Genomic DNA, 24,961 nt, shown 5'->3' with positions numbered 1-24,961 from the left:
AGGGATATTTTGCACATATCTAACCCCAGCTGGTCCTGAACCTATTGCCAATGGACATATTCCTAGCAAAAGGACTGTATAAATTATGTTCATATATATGATATTTGTAAAATGATTGACTGGTGTACTATTTAGAATTTTGTGTTCATGTATTGTTGTTCATTATGTGTTTTATGTATTGTTGTTAATTTTATGTTTAATTAATGTCAAGTATTGATTTGAAACAAAAAGTATTTTCTCAATCTCAGACATATATGATATTTGCAGAACTGCAAATACTTAGTGGCTAGGTCCTGGCAAAAGAACTCCAACAAAGAGGCCCTAACTTTAGCAACCTGTAACTGGCTTTGAGAGATATTGCGGCCCTCCTTGATTGCACTTTCTAGTTGAACCTCTGCAGCTCCCAATTGCTCAATCCGCCTATTAGTTTGATCTAGCCGCTAAGTATTTGCAGTTCCGCTCCACGATATTTGGGGAAAAATCAGGTAGGGTGTTGGCCAAGCGTCTCCAACAGCGATAGCTAGCTAATGGTATTACTAAGATTAAAGACTCCCAAGGCCTTATTCAAGATACATCGGAGGGGGTCATGGATGTTTTTCATCAGTTTTATAGCTTTCTGTACACTGAGGAAGTGAGGGACCCGGATTTCGAATTTGAAGTCGGGACCTTTCTTCAGGGTCTTAACACCGCCCAGGTTACCGGACAGCAGAACGAACTTCTCTCTGCCCCTATAGAATGGGAAGAGGTTGGATTGTGATCAACTCATTGGCTAACGGCAAAGCTGCCAGCCCAGACCTTATTCCTTTGGAATTTTATAGTTGTTTCCAATCTGTGATTAGGCCTGAATTTCTAAAAGTATTACGTGGCGCCCAGCATGATTTTATACCGAATTCCTGGTGCCAAACAACAATTATCCTCTTTAAAAAGAAAGGAAAACTGGAGCTGGACCCATCCTTAAATAATACAGACAGCAAGATCTACTCCAAAATTTTAGCTGCCAGACTGGCCTCAGTGATCTCTCCTCTAGTCGCACTGCAACAACATGGCTTCATCCCAGGGCGAGACACGGCTGATCATGTTCGCCGCGTAATCACACTTTTGGACTGGGCCCAAGTTACAAAATCGCCCCTTGGAGCGATCCTGTTGGACGCCGAAAAGGCGTTCGACTGGGTCGCCTGGGTGTTCCTGTGGGCAGTCCTTCAGTGGAAGGGGTTCAGCTCTGCGTTTTTGTAGGCAATTCAATCACTTTATATCTACCCAGAGGCAACCCTTTCGATCTCAGGTCAATCATCTAGACCTCTTAGCATTGGTAGGGGTACTAGGCAGGGCTGCCCTTGTTCACCCCTCCTGTTTGCTCTATATATCGACCCTTTTTTAAGCACAATTTGGAGCTCTGGGAACATACTTCCAATTAGGGTCATTACTATAGAGTACAAGCTGTTGGCATATGCTGACAACATTTTAGTCTTGACTAGTAATGTAGCCTCCGCTTTCCAGATATTGAATATCTAGTAAAACAATATGGCCAGCTTCGGCTATAAACTTAATGTTTCTAAGACCCAGGTTATTCAATCAACAACTATGGGTCCCTTAGAAGCACCAGTCGTGTCCAGTACAACATACCTTGGTGTCGAAATTACTGCTGCAGTTGATAACATTGCAGATCTTAACATCCTGCCCATCATTGACTCTGTTAACTCTACCCTAGTAAGACTAGATAACTTACATTTGTCTGTGTACGGCAGGGGGAATGTCCTTAAAATGCTGGTCTTGCCAAAGATCAAATACCTTTTTAGAACTATTCCGCTGGAATTCTCCCAATATAGTCTTGCCAGGGTGGAAAGGTGCTGCAATAGTTTTCTTTGGGGATATCATCAGCGGCCAAGTGGATGCACCTCCCGTATGAGCGGGGGGGGGGGGGTTGGTCTGTTCCGAATTTGGTGCTTTACTACTGGTCAGCTCTTCTTCACCACTTTGCTTTACCGTTGTTCGGGGACAGAGCGGGGTTGCCACTTTGCTGTAGACCATCTATTTTTGAGATTGGACTCGGGGAGGATGCCAAGGGGATTCTGCTGCAGGTTCTTGAACCTAGCTATTATCAGAAGACTAAGTTCAAGGTTACCCTAGCAATGTTCTCAGTCTGGCGTAAGATGCGCCGGAAATGGGTGATTCCCAATATCAACTATTATACACCGCTTTCGGCTGCCAGACTTCTGAGGAAATAGAAATTTTTGTATGGTCAATGTGTCCCCCACTCACACCCTATCCATATACCTATGTTCCATGTATGTCCATGTTACCATGTAATTCCCTTCCTGTATCTGCCACAATGATGTCTCTGCATTTTCGTCTAATGTTAACATGTCAGTTATTAGGCCTTCCCTGAGTGAAACGTTAATTCTGCACCAAGGCCTGCATTTCCAATGCATTTACATGGTACACGTTTAAATAACGCGAAGCACACGTTTTCGTGGCCCAGTCGAGCCAGACCCTGAATTGAGGCTCCGAGCCTATTCTGTCTCAGAAAACTGCAGTTTAGGTATGCATCCCTGACCTCTACCTTACTTCCTGCCCAGCCGAGCAGTGCCCGGCTCGGCCTGGCCTGCCTGCCAAGACGGTATTTTGCCTACAATTATCTGTTCAGCCTCCGTGAAAACACATTCCAGTCTAGTGAAATAGGTAAACATATTCCCGCCTGCAGAGCAAAGGGCCCGGCCTTCTTGTCTTCTTGCAAGTAATTTACTGCACCCGTTGCCATAGTAGGCCCATGCCCCCACGTAATGCACAGAGAAATATAGGCACGCACTAGCATTAGTGATGAATGGCCTCTGCCCGAGAGACCTTTTACTTCAGACAACACATCCTCCAAACACAAGATATCAGATAGGCTATAGGTGCAGGTCGTTCTGACATCCCAGACTCCAGACTCCTCTACTAGTGCTAAAGGCAACCCCCCAGCTCTCCCCAGTTACACGTCAATTACACGTCATGACTAAGTTGCGCGCGCATGTCGAGTAAAGGTTTCTGCTGACCCTGCAGATTTCCTCCATACATCCACCCACCTGTGACACTCCTATGACACGCAGAGTGTACGCCTTTTACACGCCTCTTTCTACGCCCATATGTTCTTATCTCTCTCTTTTCACTTGCTCCGCCTGGAGTGTTACGCCTACTGTATCCATTGCAATTATGTGATTTTACTATATATATTGTATGATGTTAATAAAAGTGTGACATCCCTTCCTGAACCTTAGTGGTGATGGAACACGATTCTCCCCTGGCTCGAGCCATTAGAATAAAGCCCGTATGACTCAGATACCACGGACTCTGCCTCTCATTTTATGAGCTATTCCTATTGATATTTATTGTAAAGAAAAATGTATAGGTAATTTAATTTACCACACTTCTCCCTTCTTTCTTTCAAGATCAGGTTACATTTAGGTGGATGGCGCAGGCCTTAAAGACTCTGGGTGATTTAGGGTCTGAAGGACCAATGGCTTCTTTTCTAATCTTAAAGGATAAGTTTTCCCTTAAAACATTTGAGTTCTTTAAATACTTACAGACTCGAAGCTATATAGAAAAATCGAAAGTCAAAGCAATAACTTTGTTCAATAAGAATATGTTAATGGAACTGATTCTGAAGCGCTCTAAGATAGGGGCAATCTATCAGCACTTGCTTTCTGGTCTTCCTGATGATCTCCCTTCTCAGAATGCTAAGTGGAAGACAAAGCTGGGTAAGACCGGGCTGGATATCTCTCGGGCCCTAGCACTATCAAGCAATATGTTAATATTAGGTAGCTTACAATCCCAATGTTATATGGCATTATTTGATCTTTATTACACTCCGGCCAAAATTTCTAAATGGGGAGGCAGAGGGGGCAATTGCTGCCCCAGATGTGGCTTGGTGGCAGCCAACGATGTTTACATGTTCTTTTCTTGTCCTAAACTTGTGGTATTTTTACATGATGTAGAACTGTTTATCAATTCTAGTCTTAATATTTCGGTTGTATTGTCACCAGAATTAGTTATATTTGGTTGTGAAAATGCTGATTTGTGCGAGAGAACAAGCCATGCATCTGCCTTTTTATTTATAGCTATGTCATTAGTGCGGCTTTGTATAACATCAGAATGGATCAGTCAGGATGCCCCTACCTTTATAAACTGGAGAACGAGGATTTTTGGCACATTATATTTAGGGCTCCCGGTTTTCCGTTTTTACGGATTTTTCCATATAAATACAGACGGAAATCTATATTTCCTTTGTCTGTATTTATATTTAGAAACGGTAAAATACTAGAAAATTTTGCCGCGCTCGAATCCAGAGTTCTCGCCATGCCTCCTTCCTGCTGCCGGAAATTCCTTCCCGGGCACACACATACACAGCCGCAATCAAGTACTTCACAGTTCTTTTCAAAGACCTTTTACTTGTTGACAAAGCTTTATTGTTCTTTCACCCCATGCCGTAGCCTCTCCCAACGCCCCTGACTCCCTGTCCCAGGCCCCATACAGTGCACGTTTTAATCACTTAAATTCACAGTGCTGCAGCAGAGCATCCTGGCACACAGCTTAAAACAAATCGATTTCTTATTCGCTGGACAAGAAATAAAGTACTTGGTCATGCTCAAATGTTATGAGTCCGTCACGAGGTAGTCTCAATGACAGCTTTAAAAATGTAGAAAGCTGGATCACCACACAGATTGTTTAACTAATACTAAGATCGATCAGACGCAGTGATAATCCTAGCTCAAATGACTGAAACACCATTGTAGCAATATTAAAGGTAAAAGTTATTTGATATCAGTAATGAGCCTTACAATTGTCACTAAAATATTTACCATCAAAATGGCTATTCTTCTTTAAAAACAATCTTAAATTGTGAATATCCCAAAATCATCTCCTCAAGATGAGCTGCAAATGTACTATGGTCAGAGTATGTTGTTAAATACTTCCAATCAGTTGTTATTAACTTCCCTTGAGCATTTATGTAGAATAAACACTAAGGCCAGGAATATGATGTGAGTGGCGTAGCAAATTTGACATAAGCAAAAAGGAAATTGGAACCCTTTCAGTCCACAGTTTGGGCAGTGAAGTGCAGCTATAGTGGGGTGCACATGCTGCACCACCGATAGCTGTTCCTCTGGTTAATATTTTGTACCACCCCCATGATTTTCTTAACTTTGTTTGCAGTACATATATAAATATTAACTTTAGATTTCTATGGCATGAAAGTCTCATAGCACCCTTTGCAATGTAAATTGTCCAGCCCCTTAACAATCACTCAGTGGTTTAATTCATAGTTAATGATGGAACACATCATGACTAGTCTGTGGTACACGGACGTGCCTGTGAGGGAAAGGAGGAAGAATGAGGGGCAGATTGCTTGTGGCAGGGAGGCAAACACGGGCAGGTGCAAGGAATGTCAGACTACCCAAGACAGAGTTAATGAGGGAAAGGTAAAATGTGAATTTCATGGAATAATAGAAAAATATTGCATTTATGTAATCACCGCATCTGTTCTGTCAACCAGCATCAGGTAGTTTTTCCCCCAGGAGTTCTGTCTATATATAAATTTAAAAGGAAAGCTTGATGTGAGGAAGCATTTCTTGAGGCAGATCAAATGCAGTTACTCTGCCATCTACAAAATATGACTGGTTCAATTTGTCAAAAAATGGCCATCTGCTGTGGAATGCCAATTTCACACTGCATTCTGCCTGTGGTTGAGAATGATAATTTTTTGGCATGGCTTCATATGTTCATGCCCTTCGAACTTTGCTGTGGGTGTGAGAAAACATGGATGGAGTGGAATAAGAGACAATTTAATCTGCTCGCTGGGATCACCCTAGAGTGGTTTAGCATCTATTTGCAGTCGGTGAACCTTAGACTGAGACAGTAACTTTGAGGGCATGTGGTGTGTAGCTTGGGATCTATCTGTCTATCTATCTAAATATAAACACACCACCACCAATATATAGGTAACCTTTTTCTGTGTGAAAACCATAGACATTTGAAGGCAGATTTCTACCTGGCTTTAGATGGAAATACAGAAGTGCTGGCACATGTTTGCTCCTGATAAGTGCTTGTACTCTCTCCTAAAGTGTTTTTAAAGCAGAACTGAGAAGCACATGTACTCTCCTTTTCAAATTACTGAGTACTGGACCATTTAAAGCACTGCTAAAGCCACAACAAATCGCTAGTTTAAGTGAGCGCATGTGTGCATTGTCAATTTAAATAAATGTGGAAAAATACTAGATATAGCATCACCTTTTACTTGTGGCAAAAATAAATGTGGATAAATACAGAAAAAATGCCCCAAAAATAAATATGGATAAATACAGACGGAAATGGCAACAAAATAAATACCATAAACCGGGAGCCCTAATTATAATTTAGAATCTGCCGTCTTTCAGAGGAGGAGAAGAAGGGGGCGGGAGCTAGGCCAGAAGATTTGGGCTCCATTGGTGTACTGGCTTAGACACTAGCTCATCGAGTCCCTGGCCTAACTATATTTTATGGTCATTTATTTATTCATTTATTTCTTGGTTCCTTTTTCCGCCCCTTTTTCGTTCTTTCTTTTTCTACTTTTTCGTCTTTTTTTCCCCCTCTTATTTGTTGGCTTTAATCAAATGAGTTATTTGTGTTTCTATTAATTTTGTTATTTAATACCGTGTTTGTTTGTGTTTGCGGTGCTGTATATTTCAAGCTGTACAATAAAATTTAATTTTTTTTAAAACCAACATATATGATATTTGAAAAACCGAAATAAAATTAAGAATTGGTTAAATAAATAACCAGGACCAATAAATTAAAGTTGAGTCCTTTGTCTGTTTTAGTAGAGAATAGCAACAAAAGTAGTGGCTAGATTTCATGTTGTGTACTTTTATAAAGTGGGCATTTTCTTGCTTATCCATTCTGTGCCTCTGCCTCTCTGTAGAATCCATGTCTGGGTAAGGATGACAGTTGGGCTCTTGTGCATACACCTTAGACAGTCCCACAGAGGGAGCCGAGGTGTGCCTTAAATATCCTGATGGACCATCACCAGGCTGATGGGCCTTCCTGAGCTAGAGTGGTAGGCAGAGTTGTCACTGACACCTAAATAGGACTGTGCCTGTCCTCGCACAAAGCTGACTCTACGTTCCTGTGGTGTGTCTGGAGCCAGGTCAGAGAAAGGCAGGGTCTGGTGCACTAAAAAGACTTTCCTTTGAAGTTTGTCTACATCAAAGGCAGAAATTGGTATAAGTACTGGAGCTGCGACATCACAACTTTAGAACTCTTCTGGACTAAAGGACATTCTGTCAGGAAGAAGAGTTGGATGCAGTAGGAGGGACTGACACTCTGCTGGTTGCTTTGGTGTGCTGACATGATGCATGCTGCTTCTGTCCTGGGAGTGAAAGGACTTTCTACATCCTGCTTTCAAGGTTCTCCAAGGGCTTCTATGTGCCTGCCTTCTGTTGAAAAGTCTAAGGGGGTGACTGGGCTCTGCTGCTGAGAGCCCTGACTTGCTAAGTGGTGCCCAATCCAGTTCCTAAGCCCTTAGCAGTAGAATCTGGTGATCTGAAGAAGAAAATCCACAGATCGACTCTCAGCTCCCATTTTTCCACTGTAGCACTGCAGTGCGGCTGAAAAATCAGCGCATCCCGTCTGTAGGGCCGAAGAATCTATGCAGTGACTGCTGTGCGGCTGTAGAATAACCGCATTCCTGAGCACTGTGTCACCGACGTCCGTGGCACCCGCTCTGACTGCGACACACTCCCTGCCTTACGGCAGAAGAATTGATGCATCAACTACTTTGCAGCTGTGAAATCGATGCAGCACCTGCTTTGTTGCCGCCGCATCGGCACACTGCGTCTGGATTTTTGATGCATCGTACTTCTCACTATCTTTTTATCGACATTGCCTAGCAGTGAGGAACTGAGGCCACGTGAATGAAGATTGATACATCACCTCCTCTGCCAGTAAAGATTCGATGCATCATCTCCACTAACAGAGAGGAACCCACTCATTATGTCCCCTGCGCAGCAGTAAGGAACCGACGCATGACCTCCACTGGCAGTAAGGAACTGACACATTACCTCCCCTGAGAGTAAGGAACCAATGCATCACTTTGTTTTTCTGGTGCCTCAACTACCCTGTGCATGTTTTTGTCTTTAGTTTTGATGCATCCCAGGAACTTTGCGCTAAAAGTGACGCATCCATAGATTCCTATGGACTGGACTGAATTAACATTTAAAAGTGATATCTTTACTTATGTATGACATTTTTGTTGTTGTTTTGTCCTTGTTGTATTCAGATCAGTATTGGCTATTTTTCTAAACTGGTGAGGACTCCTTTTGTAGTGTTTTTATTGTGTACTGTGTGTGTATGTACAAATGCTTTACACATTGCCTCTGAGATAAGCCTGACTAGTCATGCCAAGCTACCAAGGGGTGAGCAGGGATTATCGTAGCTGTGAAATGTCCTTACCCTGACTGGAATGATGGTCCCTACTTGGACAGGGTGCTAACCACTCCCAACTAGAAACCCTATTGCTAACTTCTAACAAGTTGTAATTGTGGTTTTGGCCCTTTGGATTGTGCTAGTTGTTTTTTTTATTTTTACATTCTTTATTTTCACATGGAATCCATCTTTGGTAGCTTTGCAAACAAAACAGTGGCTGACATGGCAGCAACAGTGAAACTTTTACTCATTAAGACTGCCATTTTTAAAGAACAGCTTCTGCCCATAAGAACTGAAAGGTTTTTTCACATTCACCTTATACCTCTCAACGACAGACAATTTTCTAACAAGACCCTCCGAATTTAGAACGTACTTCTTCCCTTTCAGACATTTTTGACTCGTTCTCTCCATCCTCAAGAAATGGCAAGTCTTGGAACCCTTCTCTGCGATTGTTTTGTCTGCTTTTCTTCCTCTGTTTCTTGGTCACCTGAAAACACACAAATTGAAATTTAGAAAAAATGTTTTTAGGGGTTATCCTAAACTACAACACTGCCACCTATTATTAATTCCATTGTACAAATGTGGAAAATTATGTTTCAGATACTGAAAGAGATGTGACCAATGCCTTGCTTTACAAAAAATATATCTAGTTTAATTTTGCACTGCCAGACAGAGTATGATAGAGGCTGCAAACTGTTTTTCTCTTCATGTATTTTTGCTGTTTTATAGACTTGGTCTAAAGACTTAGAGCACTTGCTAAAGGAATCAGATATCATCAGACTTTTTTAAGGCATGGGGAGATTGAGGGCTTCATTACGAGTTTTGTGGTCCATCGGACCTCCAAACCTGTGGTTGAGGTGCAGTGGCAGTTGGAGACCGCCGCACCGGCTGTCTGACCTCCGTATTATGACTAGGTAGTTGGACTGCTATAGGAACGCCGCAACCGCCGGGGATCCACGATCCAGGGCGGTGTCGCGTCAGTCTGAGGCCCCATTATGCTTGACGGTCCTGCTGCAGCACCACCAAGCACATTATGAGTTTCCTCACTGCCAGTGGTCTCATGGCTGTGCTCACACCATGAAAATGGCTGGGGGTGAGGAAACAAGGGGGCCCTCTGGGGTCCTTTTTCACCTCTGGGCCTGGGGATGCATGCAGGGGGGCACATTGGGTGTCCCCCTGTGTGCATGAACCCCCTTTCCTGCACAGCATGGACTGCACAGTCCTTGCTGTTCAGGAACATGCATTGGCGCTCCCATTGAGGTGCCTTTCTAATAGGCACCATCGTGGGACCGCCTGCCAGACCACGAGGAGAGTTGTATTTTGGTGGGCAGGCGACAAGTGATTTTGGCAGTGTGGGAGCGGGGTGGTGGTGTGGCAGCCTGCTCCAACATCCTCAAACTCGTATTCAGGCCCTAAGACTTTTTGACCCAGAATGACAGGGTAGGGAGCCAAGGCCAGGAGTTGAAGTTGGTTTTCTATCTCCTAAGTCAGCACCTCTGGCCGCTAGGCTACATCTCCTCCTTTGACATCCCAGTACCTATTCAATCATGGATCAGGAACCAAAAATAAAGCATTCTTCCCAGTACTTTAAAAGGATGAACTGACAAATTCACAGGGGCCTATTAGCAAATGGCTCAGACCTTACAGAGCAGAGCTATCCCTCCTTAGGTGACATAGGGCTCACCCGTTGTACCTTGGTGCTGCAGAGCTATCTATCAGGGCAAAACGACCTTACAGACACAGTTAACAGTGCTGCCACAGCACCAGAACTATCCTTCCCAAGTCATATATCCTTCAAGCTCAGACTCCAGCGATATCTTTTAAGCTAAAATGACATTTCAAGCAGAGGCAGCATAGCAGTTCATAGGTTAGAAAGATAGTACTCTCTTAAGTTCTACCTATAATGCGGAGCGATCTGACAGGCTAGCCACATTTTTCATGTTCTCCAAGGGGTTGATACTTTGCTCTGTAGCAAAACACAAGGATAACACATACTGTTTGGCAGCAAGTTGGAGCTGGCAACATGGAGCACTTACCACTTTTGTGTTTGGCAGCAGGTACGTGCCTCTCCTGCTGTTTTCTGGTTCCAGCATTAAAACCGTGGGGGATAAAGAAAAGGCATATATACTAAGTGATGGCAGCTATCTTTTTTGGTTATGGGGATTGAGGCATTCTTACAACACAATTACACACACGTGCATACTCACACACTCTCACACCCACCTTTCACAACCACACACGTGTGAATACTCACATGTGCTCACATCCACTAATTCATAAGCGCACACATAAATACTCTCACCCACCCACCCTAAAGCACTCTAAGATACTAACACATACATGCATACATACAGTCAAACATTCAGTAAAACACTTAGGGGCTTATTTACAAGCCCATTGCGCCACCAGTGCGTCACTTTTAATATAGGAATAAGTGACGTACCGGCGGTGCAAGGGGCTTGTAAATAAGCCCCTTAGGGGGTCATTTATGAGATTTTGCCATAGGAAGCGCAGTAGGCCTTCCTGCTGCGTTCCATTACGGCAAAAGAAAAGGGCAGGAATGCGCTGCATCTATGAGATACGGCGTATTCCTGTCCTTTTCCCCTGCGCCAGCGCACAATGGGCTGCCGTGCGCCAATGCAGGCACCTTTGCACCATGTGCCTGCATTGCGGGGATGATTATTTTTGTATAAGAAGGGAAACCTTTCTGTACAAAAATAATCACAAGAGGCTTTTTCCTCTTTCTATGTGTGCTGCAGAATGGAGGGGCGTAGATTCAAGTAGAGTGTCATAGAATGGAGTGTCATAGTATAGAGTAAAATGGCATGGAGTGGCATAGAAAGAGTTTGGCAGAGTGTAGTAGAGTGGCGTAGAGTGAGTTTATTGTCGTAGAGTGGAGTGGAGTAGAGTGTTGTATAGTTGAGTGACAGAGTAGAATGGAATGGAGGAGAGTGTCAAAGGGTGGAGTGTTGTGGATTAGAGTTGAATTGATTATAGTGGACTAGTGATGCCGAGTAGAGTCACATAGAGTGTCATAGAGTGTTACAGAGTGTCATAGAGTGAAGTGGTGTTGAATGGAGTAGGGTGGAGTGCGTTGAGTGTCGTAGAGTGGAGTGTCATAAAGTGGTGTTGAGTGGAGTAGAGTGTAATAGAGTGTTGTACGGTAGAGTGGAGGAGTGGAGTGGCAGAGAGGAAGATAGAGGGTCATAGAGTAAAGTAGTGTGGAGTAGAGTGTCATAGAGTGGAAAAAGTGGAGGAGTGTGTTGAAGATTGCAGTGGTATAGAGTAAGGTAGAGTGCTATAGAGTGGAAGGACATGTAGTGGAGTAGAGTATTGTATAGTGGAGTAGAGTGGAGTGGTGTAGAGTGGAGGGACATAGAGTGGGGTGGCGTACAATGGAGTGGCATGTCATACAGTAGAGTAGAGTGGCATGGAGTAGAGCAGTGTGGCATGTCGTAGAGTGCAGTGGCTTGTCATCGAGTGGAGTCGCATGTCAGAGTGTTGTAGAGTGGACTGAAGTGCAGTGGCGTACAGTGGAGTGGAGGGGAGTGGAGTGGAGTGGCGTAGAGTTGAGTGGCACAGAGTGGAGTAGCATACAGAGGCAAGGCATAGATTGAGTGGAGTGTAATAGGGTGGAGTGGAGTGGTGTGACATAGACTGGAAGGGCATAGAGTGGAGTAGAGTTTTATAGAGTGGAGTGGCATAGTGTAGAGTATGCTTGATGTGGTAGTGTACTGCTATTACAGACAGCACATTTTCAATTGAAATGACCAATACATTTGCAACAGCATACAGTTTTGCTGATAAAACTATACAGAGCATAAATGATAATGTGTGGAAATGGCATCACCTAGTGCATTGATTTGTTTTGATTTTGATCGTATTAAAATATTTGTTTCCAACATACTTCATAATTTCCCAAAATGTGCTTTATTTGCCCTCTCCTGATTCTGGTATATTCTGGAATATCTGCACAGTTCCTTTAATGCATTTTGTTGTGTGCTGGAAAAAATCCTTTCCTTTCAAAGCTAGCAAGATTGTAACATAAATCCTCTCACTTTGAAGTCAGTGAAAGAAAAATAAACACCAAGCTCCCTCCGAAGACAGAGCCTGATGTTTGACCTCTGTCTATGAAAGCACAGCAAATGTGACAAGATAAGAACAACATTTAAAGGCCTGGCTATAGAAAGTGAACACTCGTAGAAGAATATAAGGAGCTAGGTAAATAGGCTGTGCTCCACAGGACGAATTAACTCAAGCTGGATATCCTAAAAAAACATAATGCCAGCAAATAGAAAGCAAGCAACAGTGAGTTACAAAGCCCAAAGCCAATGGTAAGCAATGTGCAGAATACATTCCCCATAAAGCTTTCAGAATGTTCCCAAGAATTCTTTAGCAAACAAGAGGTTTTGACCTAACAAATGGCTTAGGAAAAGAAGGTGCTTATGAAGTTGGCCTTAGTTGCAACTTGGACATTGACGAAGGAGGTGCCACTCATTTGGGACATTTGACGTTGCACCATTTAAGTCATGCACTTTATCTCCTATTGCTATGGTTCTGAACAAACATTGGTAGGGTGACCTAACAACATCTGCTTGAAACACTCTGTTAAGCATCTATCACTTCATCCATTAGGCTCAGATGGTGTTGCTAAAAATGACCTTATAAAGTTAGTGAATGAGGGTGGCATGTACATTTTGCTCTCTATCACTGCAGCATTATACAACCTGTAATCCCCTGTTCTGGTACGTATACTTTTCCAGCAAACTGGCTGCAATTAACTTGTTCTATCATGTTTTATTCACAATTTTTTTATTTTCCAGGAGGCAGTGGTTAGTTGCAAGAAACAACTATCCTTCAAAGGTGTCTCAGATGGGTCACCCTTGTACCCACTCCTGTTTAACGTAGTGATAAAGTTCCTCAGTGAAAATATTATAGTTTGTTATATATATTTCTATATATGAATAAGGGGCTACCAAGTGTTTCTAGCAGAGTTAGATTGGGACAGAAAATAGACCTGGGCACCAAAATAAAAGTAGCTCCCATTATGGAATCAGAAAGCTCAACAAGTGGACAACATTCTGCAAAATGAGCCAGTTTTGGACTTGTGAAGACACGCTGCATAGGTATTTTGCAGGGTATGGAAGACTGCATACATTTGTGGTCGGTGCAGGCAAAGTTTGTAGTAATATTAGGAAAATCAACAGAAAAACACAGCCCACTGGACCATAACACAAGCCCAAAACAGCCCACAAATTGACATCTCAGACCAGCACTTTAGGCACTTCCAGATTGCTCTAGAGCAGAGGTCTTCAATCTGTGAGGTGTGACCCCCCCAGGGGGGCCGCAGAGGCATAGAAAGGGGGTCGCACTCTTCATTTGCTTAAAGAAAACGTCTGTCCCAGACCTAGTTAAAATGCTTTCCCTGGAGTGTTATTCAGGGACTCTCCTGTGCTGGGAAATCAAAGCCAGACAGACAGATAAACACACCTTTCTACCCGTGTGTTGCTGGTCTGAAAGAAATGCAAATGTGCACAAGGAGTTAATCTGCAAATGTAAAGGATTTGCAGATTAACTTGTGCAAATTTGCATTTCTTTCAGGCCAGCAGCACATTGGCAGAAAGGTGTGTTTAACTGTCTGTCTGGCTTCGATTTCTCAGGAAAGGAGAGTGCTGTTGCAGTTAATAGATTGATTCACTTGAAGCTTTTTGAGTGGTAGTGCACAGAGTTTACTGAACTGGGAAGTGCTTGCTTTTAATTGTCATTGTATTTACATAGCACATACTATCCCTGAGAATGTGTTGAAGGGACAGTTATGCAAAAATTTGCATTACATAGTGTCTGGATATTACTAGAATCTATGGGCCTCATTTACAATGAAAAAGTGTAGGGCAGCTCCACAAGTATTTTGCTGCGCTGCCCTATGACAATTCAAAAGGGCAGGAATGGACTGTATTTATAAGATACAGTGCACTCCTGTCTTTTCCACCAGCTCACAATTTGGTGCCTAGCGCCAACGCAGGCACCCTTGCACCATGGTGCAAGCGTGTCTGCATTATTGGCAGGATTGTTTTTGTGCAAGAATGGATGCCTTCCTGCGCAAAAACAACAAATGAAGGACTTTTCCTCTTTCTATGTGTGCTACACATAGAAAGAGGAAACAATTGAGTAGAAATAAAGATGTTTCTCCTCATTACTCATCCCCTGGGACAGTGTACAGTTTTGACTCATCCTCAGGTTTACAGATCCTTGTAAATCTGGAAATGCGTCAAAACCCATGGGAAAACCCACACAATGCCCATGGAATGCCCCCGATGCAATGTAAGGCAAAGCACTGATTTGCCCTGCGTTGCCTTGCGCTGCGTTGTCTTACACCATATCTAGGAGGCCATGAAAAGTCACGCAAAGTGACTTTGCATGGCCTTGTCGATATGGGTCTGCTCTCTGTGCAACCAGAGCGTCATAAAAAATGCCTGTATATTTTCGAAGCACCATTTTATCGTAAAACATTTTGCACATTTTGTAGTGGTCTACCTTATACTGTGATTAATGCAAGTATATATTAAAGACTTACAGATTCACAGTGCTTTCTGTCACAGGCTGAGACCTCATAGCACTAAAATGACACAAGTCACTATTCTCCACTGCACCAACCATGAATTAATTCTGTGGCTCTCTGGTTTCACACAGACGTTTGTAGTGCATTAACTAATAGAGGTTTCATAATATAGCCGTATAGCCCGCCGTAGCGGGCTATACCGGCTATTAAAAGTCCGCTCCCACATTAAAGGCCAGAGCCGAAGCCGAGGATTGAAATCCCCTCAGGCTCCTGGAAGCCTTTTTTCAAAGCCAGAGCTATAAACAAAGAAACATTGGAATATTGGCGCTCTGGGCTTATGCCAGCCATTATAAGCCCAGAGCGCTCCATTGTTTTCAATGGAGCTACCAACATTCCAATGTTCTAATATAGACTTATAGCCCGCTGTAGAGGGCTATACCGGCTATTAAAGGCCCTCTCCAGCATTAAAGGCCCGAGCCGAAGGCGAGGGCCTTTAACAAAAGAGAGGGACTTTAATAGCCAGTATAGCCCAGCTACGAAGGGCTATAAGGCTATTAGAACATTCTGCCACTAGAGGGCAGAATGTTCTAACAAAAAAACCCAAAGCCTAATGGGAGCGTGAGGGGATTGGAATCCCCTCAGGCTCCCTGAAGCCTTTGTTCACAGCCAGAGTTGTGAACAAAAACACATTGGAATGTTGGAGCTCCAGGCTTATACCGGCCATTATAAGCCCAGAGCACTCCATTGTTTTCAATGGAGCTCCCAACATTCCAATGTTCTTATTTATTACAGTGCATTTTCCATTGAGTAACAACTATTTTAAATGTATTTATTATTTATTGAAGCTGCACGTTATTTTATATGTAGGTCCCTGCTGGTGAAAGACCTAAAAAACGTACTCATGTTTTAATTATTATGAATGATGTTCAGCTACCCCCAGTCAGCAAATGATTTGAAACACTCAAAGACTGAACTTCAGACTAATTGTGTTTGTATAAAAATGTTCTTTTAGTTATTTTATTTTCTAGAACAAAGCAACTCTGGCACAGGTAAGCAATAAATATTTTACAGTAGTAATGCAGTTTGTAAACAGTTTGAATTGTAATTTTATATGCCCTTTGTTTGGATTACAGTACTGGTACTGAGAATGCAATGCTTTGGAAATAAAGTAACTACACTTTGTATAGGCTTTTTAGTAAAATTACAGGGAAGTTACTTTTGAGATGACTTTTCTTACACAGTGCAGTATACCTGAATACTGCACTGGAACATTTCCTGTAAACAGGTAAGTAAAAGCGTTTTGGTTATTTGGTTACAGTTTAAAAGTTTTTCATAGATTTCCCAGCTCCACACTTAAAAAGTTATCACAGAAAAACAGTCAATGTTATCCTATGGAGGAAAATAGTGTTATCTGTTTAAGGGTAAGTATTTGGTTGTGGGAGTTGGTGTTCTGGGGGTAGACTCAAGGGTCCCCCAGGGTCAGGTATGCACTCTTGTTCCACCCTCAGCGGCACTAGGGCGGCCGGGTGCAGAGTGCTGAAGCCCAATGTTATCCAATGATGGATAGGGGACCTCCAGTTGGTGGCTGCTGATGAGCAGGCCGCTTGGTTGTGGGAGCAAAGTTCCTGGACTTTAGCTCAGGGCAAATGGGGAAACAAAGTAGCACCAAAGGTACAACCTCAACAGCACTAGGGTGGCCGGGTGCAGGGTGCTGTTTGGACGTTGGGTGCCCTGTTACTTGCAATGGGGATTCTCCCATTTGCAAAGGCACTGCAGACTCGGTTACGAAGGACTTCTGGGTGTGACCACCACTTTGAGAGATAAGTTGGGATGTTGGGGGTTGGTTAGGCACTGTTGGTTGGGCCACCGAAGGCCGTGGGTGTCAGGTGCAGGGGTGCCTTTTAGGGTCGGATCTTCTTACCATCTCCTTGTTGCAGATTGGGCGGACCTTCCAGGTTGAGGCTGCAGATATCGGCTGGAAGCTTGAGGCAGGTCAGGGATCGCTGGATCTCGGGTCAGGATTGCTTGGGAGACCTACTCGTGGTGTTTGCCCACTCGAGCTCGGGCTGTGGACGGAGGGTGCAGAGTGGTGCAGATTCACAGTTTCTGGCCGGGCCAGAGGTTGGAGATGAACAAATCCGGTGTTCATGGGCGACAAAGTTCTTCGGATAGAAAGCAGGTAGCTCCTCTGGGTTTCTTGACGTTGCTGGCTGCAGGACATACCAAGATTTCGCAAGAGCAGGTTCGAGGTGGAGACACACTGGTAGGGCTGGGGCCAAGTCAGTAGAGGTCTTCCAGTTGTTACCTTCGGTATGGCTGTTCGGTCCTTCTTCTTCTTTTCTTCTTCTGGTTCCTTGTCTCAGGAAGCAAGGTTCAGTGGTGCCCCTAAATACTAGATTTAGGGGCATTACCGGTAGGTGAAAGGTAGGGACCAATGGGTCTCTTCCTTGGGGAGGGTACACCCCCTATTATGCCACCCTCCATTTGGAGGGGGGCATAAGCCTTTCTCTGGTAGCCTAGATACCCCCATCTGCAAGATGGCGGGGACTGAGTGTTGTGGTTCACCTCGCCTCCCCTACCTGAGGGGTGCAGTTGGCAGATGTGGGCACACCTCTCTTCCTCACTTGTTTTTCCCGCCGGTTCTCCCGCCCAAAGTGGGGGTCAGAACCAGTAGGAACCAGTTGCTTAAAGCAGCAAGTTGCCTGGAGCAGCTCACAAATGTGGCAAGCCTTTGAAGCTTCCCCTTCGTGGACCCTTCCCACCTTGGGGGAGGAGGCTTAGCACCTTGTCCTAGGATGTGCATTGTGTCAGGCCCCCGAGAGCAGCAGGCTCTCGACCCAGGGGTCCAGAAACATGTCTGGTGGTGGCAGATAAAAGCAGCACCTCAGCCTGGACACTAGTAGTAGGCCGTTTTTCAGGGGGCATCTCTAAGATGCCCTCTATGTGCATTTTTCATTAAATCTGAATAGAAGAGGCGCCTCCCTGAAAGGATACCCATGGAGGTCTGGGAGTAAGGGGGAATGAATAATTACAAAATGGAGAGACTCCCTCTAGACCTATATTTCTTTACTACCAGCTAACGTCAATTTAGTGGGTCATTATCTGTTACACAACACATCTATGGACATGATTCATAATTCAAACTTCATTTATTTTCTTACTTTTATCGTTTAAAAACAAGAAACTGAATTTTTACTTGCAATTCATGATTTACACAATGTTCCTAATTTTCAAGACAGTATGTATATCTGATCAATTTTAATTTTCTCCGTTGACAAACATTATCAGTGTATTATTTATAAATCCAATGCTCAGTTAGCATTTCGTCCCGAAGGGCTAAAATCCATCATCACAATACAACCAAATACTACCACCTCATTCACATACTCTTCAATCTAATCACTGATACATACTACACACACAATCATACACACTCCAGTACAACACTGCATGCACAGATGGAATCACAAGGGGTGAAACTTCAACCCTCAGTGGCTGTATGAGGAATGAGGTGGTAGTATGGGATTGCATTGTGATGAGATTGGATTTTAGCCCTTCGGGACGAAATGGTAACTGCGCATTGGATTTATAGATAATACACTGATAATGTTTGTCAAAGGAGAAAATTTAAATTGATCAGGTGTATATAATGTCCTGCAAATGAGGAACATTGTCTAAATCATGAATTGTAATGAAAGATGTTGTTCCATTTTTTAAACTTTAAAGCAAAGAAAACAAATGAAGTTTGAATTATGAATCATGTCCGTAGATATGTTGTGTAACAGAAGATAACCCACTAAATTGACGTTAGCTGGTAGTAAAGAAATATAGGTCTAGAGGGAGTCTCTCCATTTTGTAAACATGTTTAATTAAATCCCACACTGGCATCATTGTGGGTTTAATGTGCCGAGAAGTTTTATACCAAACTTCTCAGTTTTCAGTGTGCCATTATGGTGCTGTGGAGTTCATAACGACAAACTCCCAGAAACCATATACTCTTAATGGCAGCACTGCACTGTCTAAGAATGGACTTAGATACTGTAGGGGTACAGGGCTCATGCACCTTACCCTCACCACTGATATAGGGCACCCAGCTAGAGGGGTGACGGATCTATATCAGGGCGGTGGGTTGCAGGCATGGCACACAGGGATGTGTGCCATGTCGACTCTTCACTTTGTTCTGCACCCAGACACGCAGCCTGCAAAGGCACTGTGTGAGTGTAATGGTACAGGGCCTCTAAGGGTGGCACAATAAGTGCTGCGGCCCTTGCAGGTCTTTCCTGGTCACAGTGACCTGGGTACCTGTGGTACCATTTACCATGGACTGACCTGTGGCCGGAGATGCCAATTGGGTTTGGTTTTAAATACAAATTTAGGGAAAGAACATAGACCTGGGTACCTGATTGGCAGGAGCCCGGGGCACACTCGGGCAAACCACATCAGCAGTTCAGCAAAAAGTGGGGGCAACCATGCAGAAAGAGGGCACTTTCTCACACTGTGTTCCTAGCAGGGTCGGACAGTAAGAAAATCGTCCCTACACCAAACTTAAAGTGGCCCCCAATAGCGAATCAGATAGCTAAAAAAGTGTCTCACATTCTGTGAAACTAATATCACGAAATAAAACAGCTTCATTATAAAGAAATGTGTCCCAACAATTTCAATTTATCCAGCAAGTTGAATGAAAGCATGTAAAACTAACAACAAGGATGCTGCATAATAAAAAGTGATGGAACAGTGTGAGTAAAACCTGTGATGTGTTTATACAGTGAAATCATGCGCAATACACATGGTAGAATTTTGGTTTATAATTTTCAATAGGAGAAAAACCTGGCTTCTACCAAATTCATGTTTCTTTGTGGAATGTATGAATTCAAGATTTCTCTCAGGAAAGGGACTGTGACAACTGTAGTAGCAACCCTCTGGGTGGTATAAATTAGAGCTAGCTTAAGGAAGTTTCCAATGCACGAATGATCAGTTGGCAAGATCAGCTAGTAAACAAACACACAAGATAGGTGACACAACAAAATGTGCGATGGATTGGGGAAAATTGGTAAGGGCTGTAGCAGCAATGCACTGCCTCTATCTTTAAGTTTCCACTTAAATGCTGGATAGCATACCTGATCTCACATTGCCCAACTGAAGACTGGGTTTTGTAATCAGGTTAAGTGCTACTGAATTAAACTGCTGTCAACTTTCGTTCAGGCGTATATTCTTTACAGAGTGGGTTTTGGTTCCTCCCCTTTCAACCCTTCACTTTACTTTTTTTTATCAGCCTCTTTGAGTCATTTGCTTGTCTCTTTCAGGATCATGTATTGGCTCAGCCAAGTGGATCATACATTTCTCACACCTGTTAATGTGTACCCTTCCCCCCTAAAAAGTGATTGCAACGTAGTGCATGTGGGACTATTTTACAAGTACAGGACTTCGTTTTTGACTCCTGCTCCTTCCATAGCTGCCAACTCACACGGTGCCACCGTGTGACACACAATATCGGCACTCATCACATAGGGCCCGGATCCCCCAGCATGCTCCACGCCCGCTCAACCCACCAATTAATCAGGACTTTGAGAAAGGGTGGGTGTAAAAAGGCCATGTTTAATGACAACACTCATAATCATGACAAACATGATTATTAAAACACATCAAATTATAAGCAACATTTATTATTGAATCATCTTATCAACTTGTATTATGCATTATTCAAACTGTATTTGCTCATAAATTCTTCTTCTTTCCCCCAGCACCAAGGGGCCCTCTGGTTCGCATCTCCCCAGGTTGAGATGCCCACGCAAGGTGCAACCCACCTGCGCCCCTGAGCGATAGGCCCCAGCCCTCGGGTCCTTGTCCGCCATTTCCAGGGCCCCACCTCTCGTCCACCAGGCTGCCTAGGAGGCTCATACCTGTCGCCCTAGCCTCCCCAGCCGGTGGCCTCCATCCCCCTGCGGAGAGCTTACCTTCTCTCCCCTCAGTGCTGGCATAGGGAGTGCGCAAGGCGGACGCCCGTCCATTTTGTAAGTCTATCACTGGTCCAATGTCTCTTTTCCGCAACACACCCCTCCAAACTACTGCCTTAAAGGGACGGGTGGGTGGGAGTTTCGAAGCGTTATCCTAAGGCGAGGGGAGTGAGGTCGAGCAGGGTGCGAGCAGGTCCGGTGCTGGCGAGGGAAGAGGCAGAGTTCTTTGTAATCTTGACCTATATAGGTCACGGCCTCTGCCCCCACGCCCCCACCGGACGTGCGTCACCCCCCCTAATCCGGAAGCACTTCCTCCAGCCGGCCGCCCATAGGGCAGCCGGCCAGATACCCTGACCAATGGCGTTGCGTGGGCCGGGGGGCCGGGCCCTAAAGGCGGGCTCGTCTAGCCTCGCCCCTTGTATAGGGCCCGGATCCCCCAGCATGCTCCACGCCTGCCCAACCCACCAATTAATCAGGACTTTGAGAAAGGGTGGGTGTAAAAAACCCATGTTTAATGACAACACTCATAAACATGACAAACATGATTATTAAAACACATTATCAAATTATAAGCAACATTTATTATTAAATCATCTTATCAACTTGTATTATGCATTATTCAAACTGTATGTGCTCATAAATTCTTCTTTCCCCCAGCACCAAGGGGCCCTCAGGTTCGCATCTCCCCAGGTTGAGATGACCACGCAAGGTGCAACCCACCTGCGCCCCTGAGCGATGGGCCCCAGCCCTCGGGTCCTTGTCCGCCATTTCCAGGGCCCCACCTCTCATCCACCAGGCTGCCTAGGAGGCTCGTACCTGTCGCCCTAGCCTCCCCAGCCGGTGGCCTCCATCCCCCTGCGGAGAGCTTACCTTCTCTCCCCTCAGTGCTGGCATAGGGAGTGCGCAAGGCGGACGCCCGTCCATTTTGTAAGTCTATCACTGGTCCAATGTCTCTTTTCCGCAACACACCCCTCCAAACTACTGCCTTAAAGGGACGGGTGGGTGGGAGTTTCGAAGCGTTATCCTAAGGCGAGGGGAGTGAGGTCGAGCAGGGTACGAGCAGGTCCGGTGCTGGCGAGGGAAGAGGCAGAGTTCTTTGTAATCTTGACCTATATAGGTCACGGCCTCTGCCCCCACGCCCCCACCAGACGTGCGTCACCCCCCCTAATCCGGAAGCACTTCCTCCAGCCGGCCGCCCATAGGGCAGCCGGCCAGATACCCTGACCAATGGCGTTGCGTGGGCCGGGGGGCTGGGCCCTAAAGGCGGGCTCGTCTAGCCTCGCCCCTTGTATAGGGCCCGGATCCCCCAGCATGCTCCACGCCCGCCCAACCCACCAATTAATCAGGACTTTGAGAAAGGGTGGGTGTAAAAAACCCATGTTTAATGACAACACTCATAAACATGACAAACATGATTATTAAAACACATTATCAAATTATAAGCAACATTTATTATTAAATCATCTTATCAACTTGTATTATGCATTATTCAAACTGTATGTGCTCATAAATTCTTCTTTCCCCCAGCACCAAGGGGCCATCAGGTTCGCATCTCCCCAGGTTGAGATGCCCACGCAAGGTGCAACCCACCTGCGCCCCTGAGCGATGGGCCCCAGCCCTCGGGTCCTTGTCCACCATTTCCAGGGCCCCACCTCTCATCCACCATGCTGCCTAGGAGGCTCGTATCTGTCGCCCTAGCCTCCCCAGCCGGTGGCCTCCATCCCCCTGCGGAGAGCTTACCTTCTCTCCCCTCAGTGCTGGCATAGGGAGTGCGCAAGGCAGACTCCCGTCCATTTTGTAAGTCTATCACTGGTCCAATGTCTCTTTTCCGCCACAAGGGAGACCAGGGCCGCTGAAAACCACTGCAAATAGTGGTTTTCCAGCTCATTTTCAGAGACTTTGAACTGCCCAAGTCCATGATGGGGTGTTAAAACACCCCAGGACATCGGCACCAGCCTCAGCAAGATTTTTTTGTTTTTGGAGAGCGGGGCTTGGGTGCGGGTTGGGGTTCAAAAGTGCCTCATTGGTACTTCTCGGCAAGAGGCCCCGCCCCTTTCTCACACAGTGAGATTTTTCTTCAAGTTGTCAGGTGTGCCGTTCCCATTTCTCCTCCGGTATTTCATTCACTGGGTGTCACTCCTCGTTCCTCCTCCATTGTCACTAATTCCACTCTTTGACGCCTTCTCCACTATCTTGTTTTCGCCCATGCTATTTCTTCCATCTCCGTACAGTTCTCTTCTCTTTCTTAGCTTCCGCCTCTATGCTATTTCCTCTTACATACCACCATCACTCCACCTCCCCCTTCTTCGCCCTTCTCTCCCATCCATTGCTTCTGTATCCCGTCTATCACTCCTTACTCCCCGTCCATCTCTCCTTAACTATTGCTTCTCCCCACCTTTGCTCTATCTACCACCATTGCTTCAGTACACCCACCCTTCTGTCTTCTAGTATTGTTTCTTCCTCGCTAACCTCTTTCTTGCCACCGCTTCCCTCTCCCTGAGTACGTACCCTTCTGCCCCGCACCCCTCTTCGAGTTTCTGCACTTCTCTCTATTCCATCCCAACCTTTCGCTCTACCTCCATCACATCCGTCTCTGCCCTTTTCTCTCTCCACCATCACTTCCATATGTTTCCTCACCCATCACTTCCTCTCCACCCTGCCCCCCATCTGTGTCTACAATCTGGTTTTAATGTGATAACCTCGTGTTTTCACACGTTAGCATATTAAACTTATATCTTATCCTTTTTTGTGTTCATATCCTTTTCTTTTAATTTTTCTATTCGTGCTTTATATATACAGTTTCTGTTAGCTCTTACTAATTTGTTTTCTGTTATTTTTCTTTCGTTTTCTTTCTTGTAGCTTGGCCATATCGTTACCCCATCATCACAGCATTCACTTGATCTGTGTTGTGGGGGATTTTAAAATTATTGTGAGCTTTTCCTGTCTATTACAAATTGCCAAGGAATGTCATTTGAATTATAATGAGAAAAGGTGACAAAGCGCTCGATGATATGTTTACACATTCTTTGCAGAGACAGTTATTGTAAACGTTCATCCATCACCACAAAGTGACATAACACAGCACGCGCCAATGTATGTGTTGACCGCTTGTCTTTTTGGGTGATTGGAGAAAACAGGCCAAGTCAGAAGTTGAATGGCCGGAAGTATTATCCTGAAGGCATGTCTACGTGCAGTTCAGCACGTGGCACTGTTGAGGTCGAGTCCTTTCCACAATGCATACCTACCACACGGCCACCCCCTGCAGGAGGGGATTAGCAAACTGGCAATTTTGAGCATTTCATTCGAAAAAAACAGCTTAGCATTTTTGAAACCCCTGAAAATTGCACTTTCCACTAACTTATTTTTATTAGATACTGCGTTCCACATAATGGAAGGCGGGTGTGTAAGAAACATATGACAAGGCCAGACTCAATATCAGTCATTCAGAGTAAGACGGTGGTAACAAAAAGAGAAAACAAAGGAGAAGGGAGAGCGTCGACATAACAAGGGAGAAGAAAGAGAGGTCTCAAAATATTGCAAGGAAATCAAGGCAGCCCTTCGTAGCACTGAGTTAATTTTAAATGTAAATTGTAAATTGATACTTGTATAGCACACTACTCACCCGCAAGGGTCTCAAGGCGCTTGTACGAATACCGCTGTGGAACCCATCCTGGCTTTCCTTGTGAGGCGTCCACTCCTGGGCACCCCCAAGGTGGAGGCCAGGCATCCTTAGCGTTGTGGAGATTAAGCAAGCTATTGCCCAGAGTTGCAGAGTGGGACTGCATGATTGGAATAGGCACTGAGGCGAGAATTATCAGGTCCATGGAATTTTGAGCCCAAGACCCGCCCAGGCGGGGAATTGAACCCTGGTCCCAGGCTAGACCTCTGCACCAGGGTCTGCCGCTCTAATCATTGAGCCACACTTCATTCTAGTATTCAATGTAATTTTAAAATGCAGACAAATCAGATGTTTTGGGGGCGGGGGGTGGAACTAGTGATATATTTGCCCAGTGCG

General features: G+C 44.7%; 1 protein-coding gene across 2 annotated transcripts in view; it reads right to left on the bottom strand.

The window, feature by feature from the left end:
* Window positions 1-24,961, bottom strand: part of LOC147708099 (uncharacterized) — a 958,668-nt gene that overhangs the window by 702,911 nt on the left and 230,796 nt on the right. For both annotated transcript variants that reach the window (XM_086926871.1, XM_086926872.1), the window contains exon 4: window positions 8,807-8,920. In XM_086926871.1, coding sequence (XP_086782997.1) covers window positions 8,807-8,920 — 114 coding nt within the window. The remainder of the gene's footprint in view (window positions 1-8,806; window positions 8,921-24,961) is intronic.

This window comes from Lissotriton vulgaris, chromosome 6 (genome assembly GCF_964263255.1).
Source record: "Lissotriton vulgaris chromosome 6, aLisVul1.2, whole genome shotgun sequence".
Classification (NCBI taxonomy): Eukaryota; Metazoa; Chordata; class Amphibia; order Caudata; family Salamandridae; genus Lissotriton; species Lissotriton vulgaris.
This window is presented reverse-complemented; position numbering and strand designations above follow the sequence as displayed.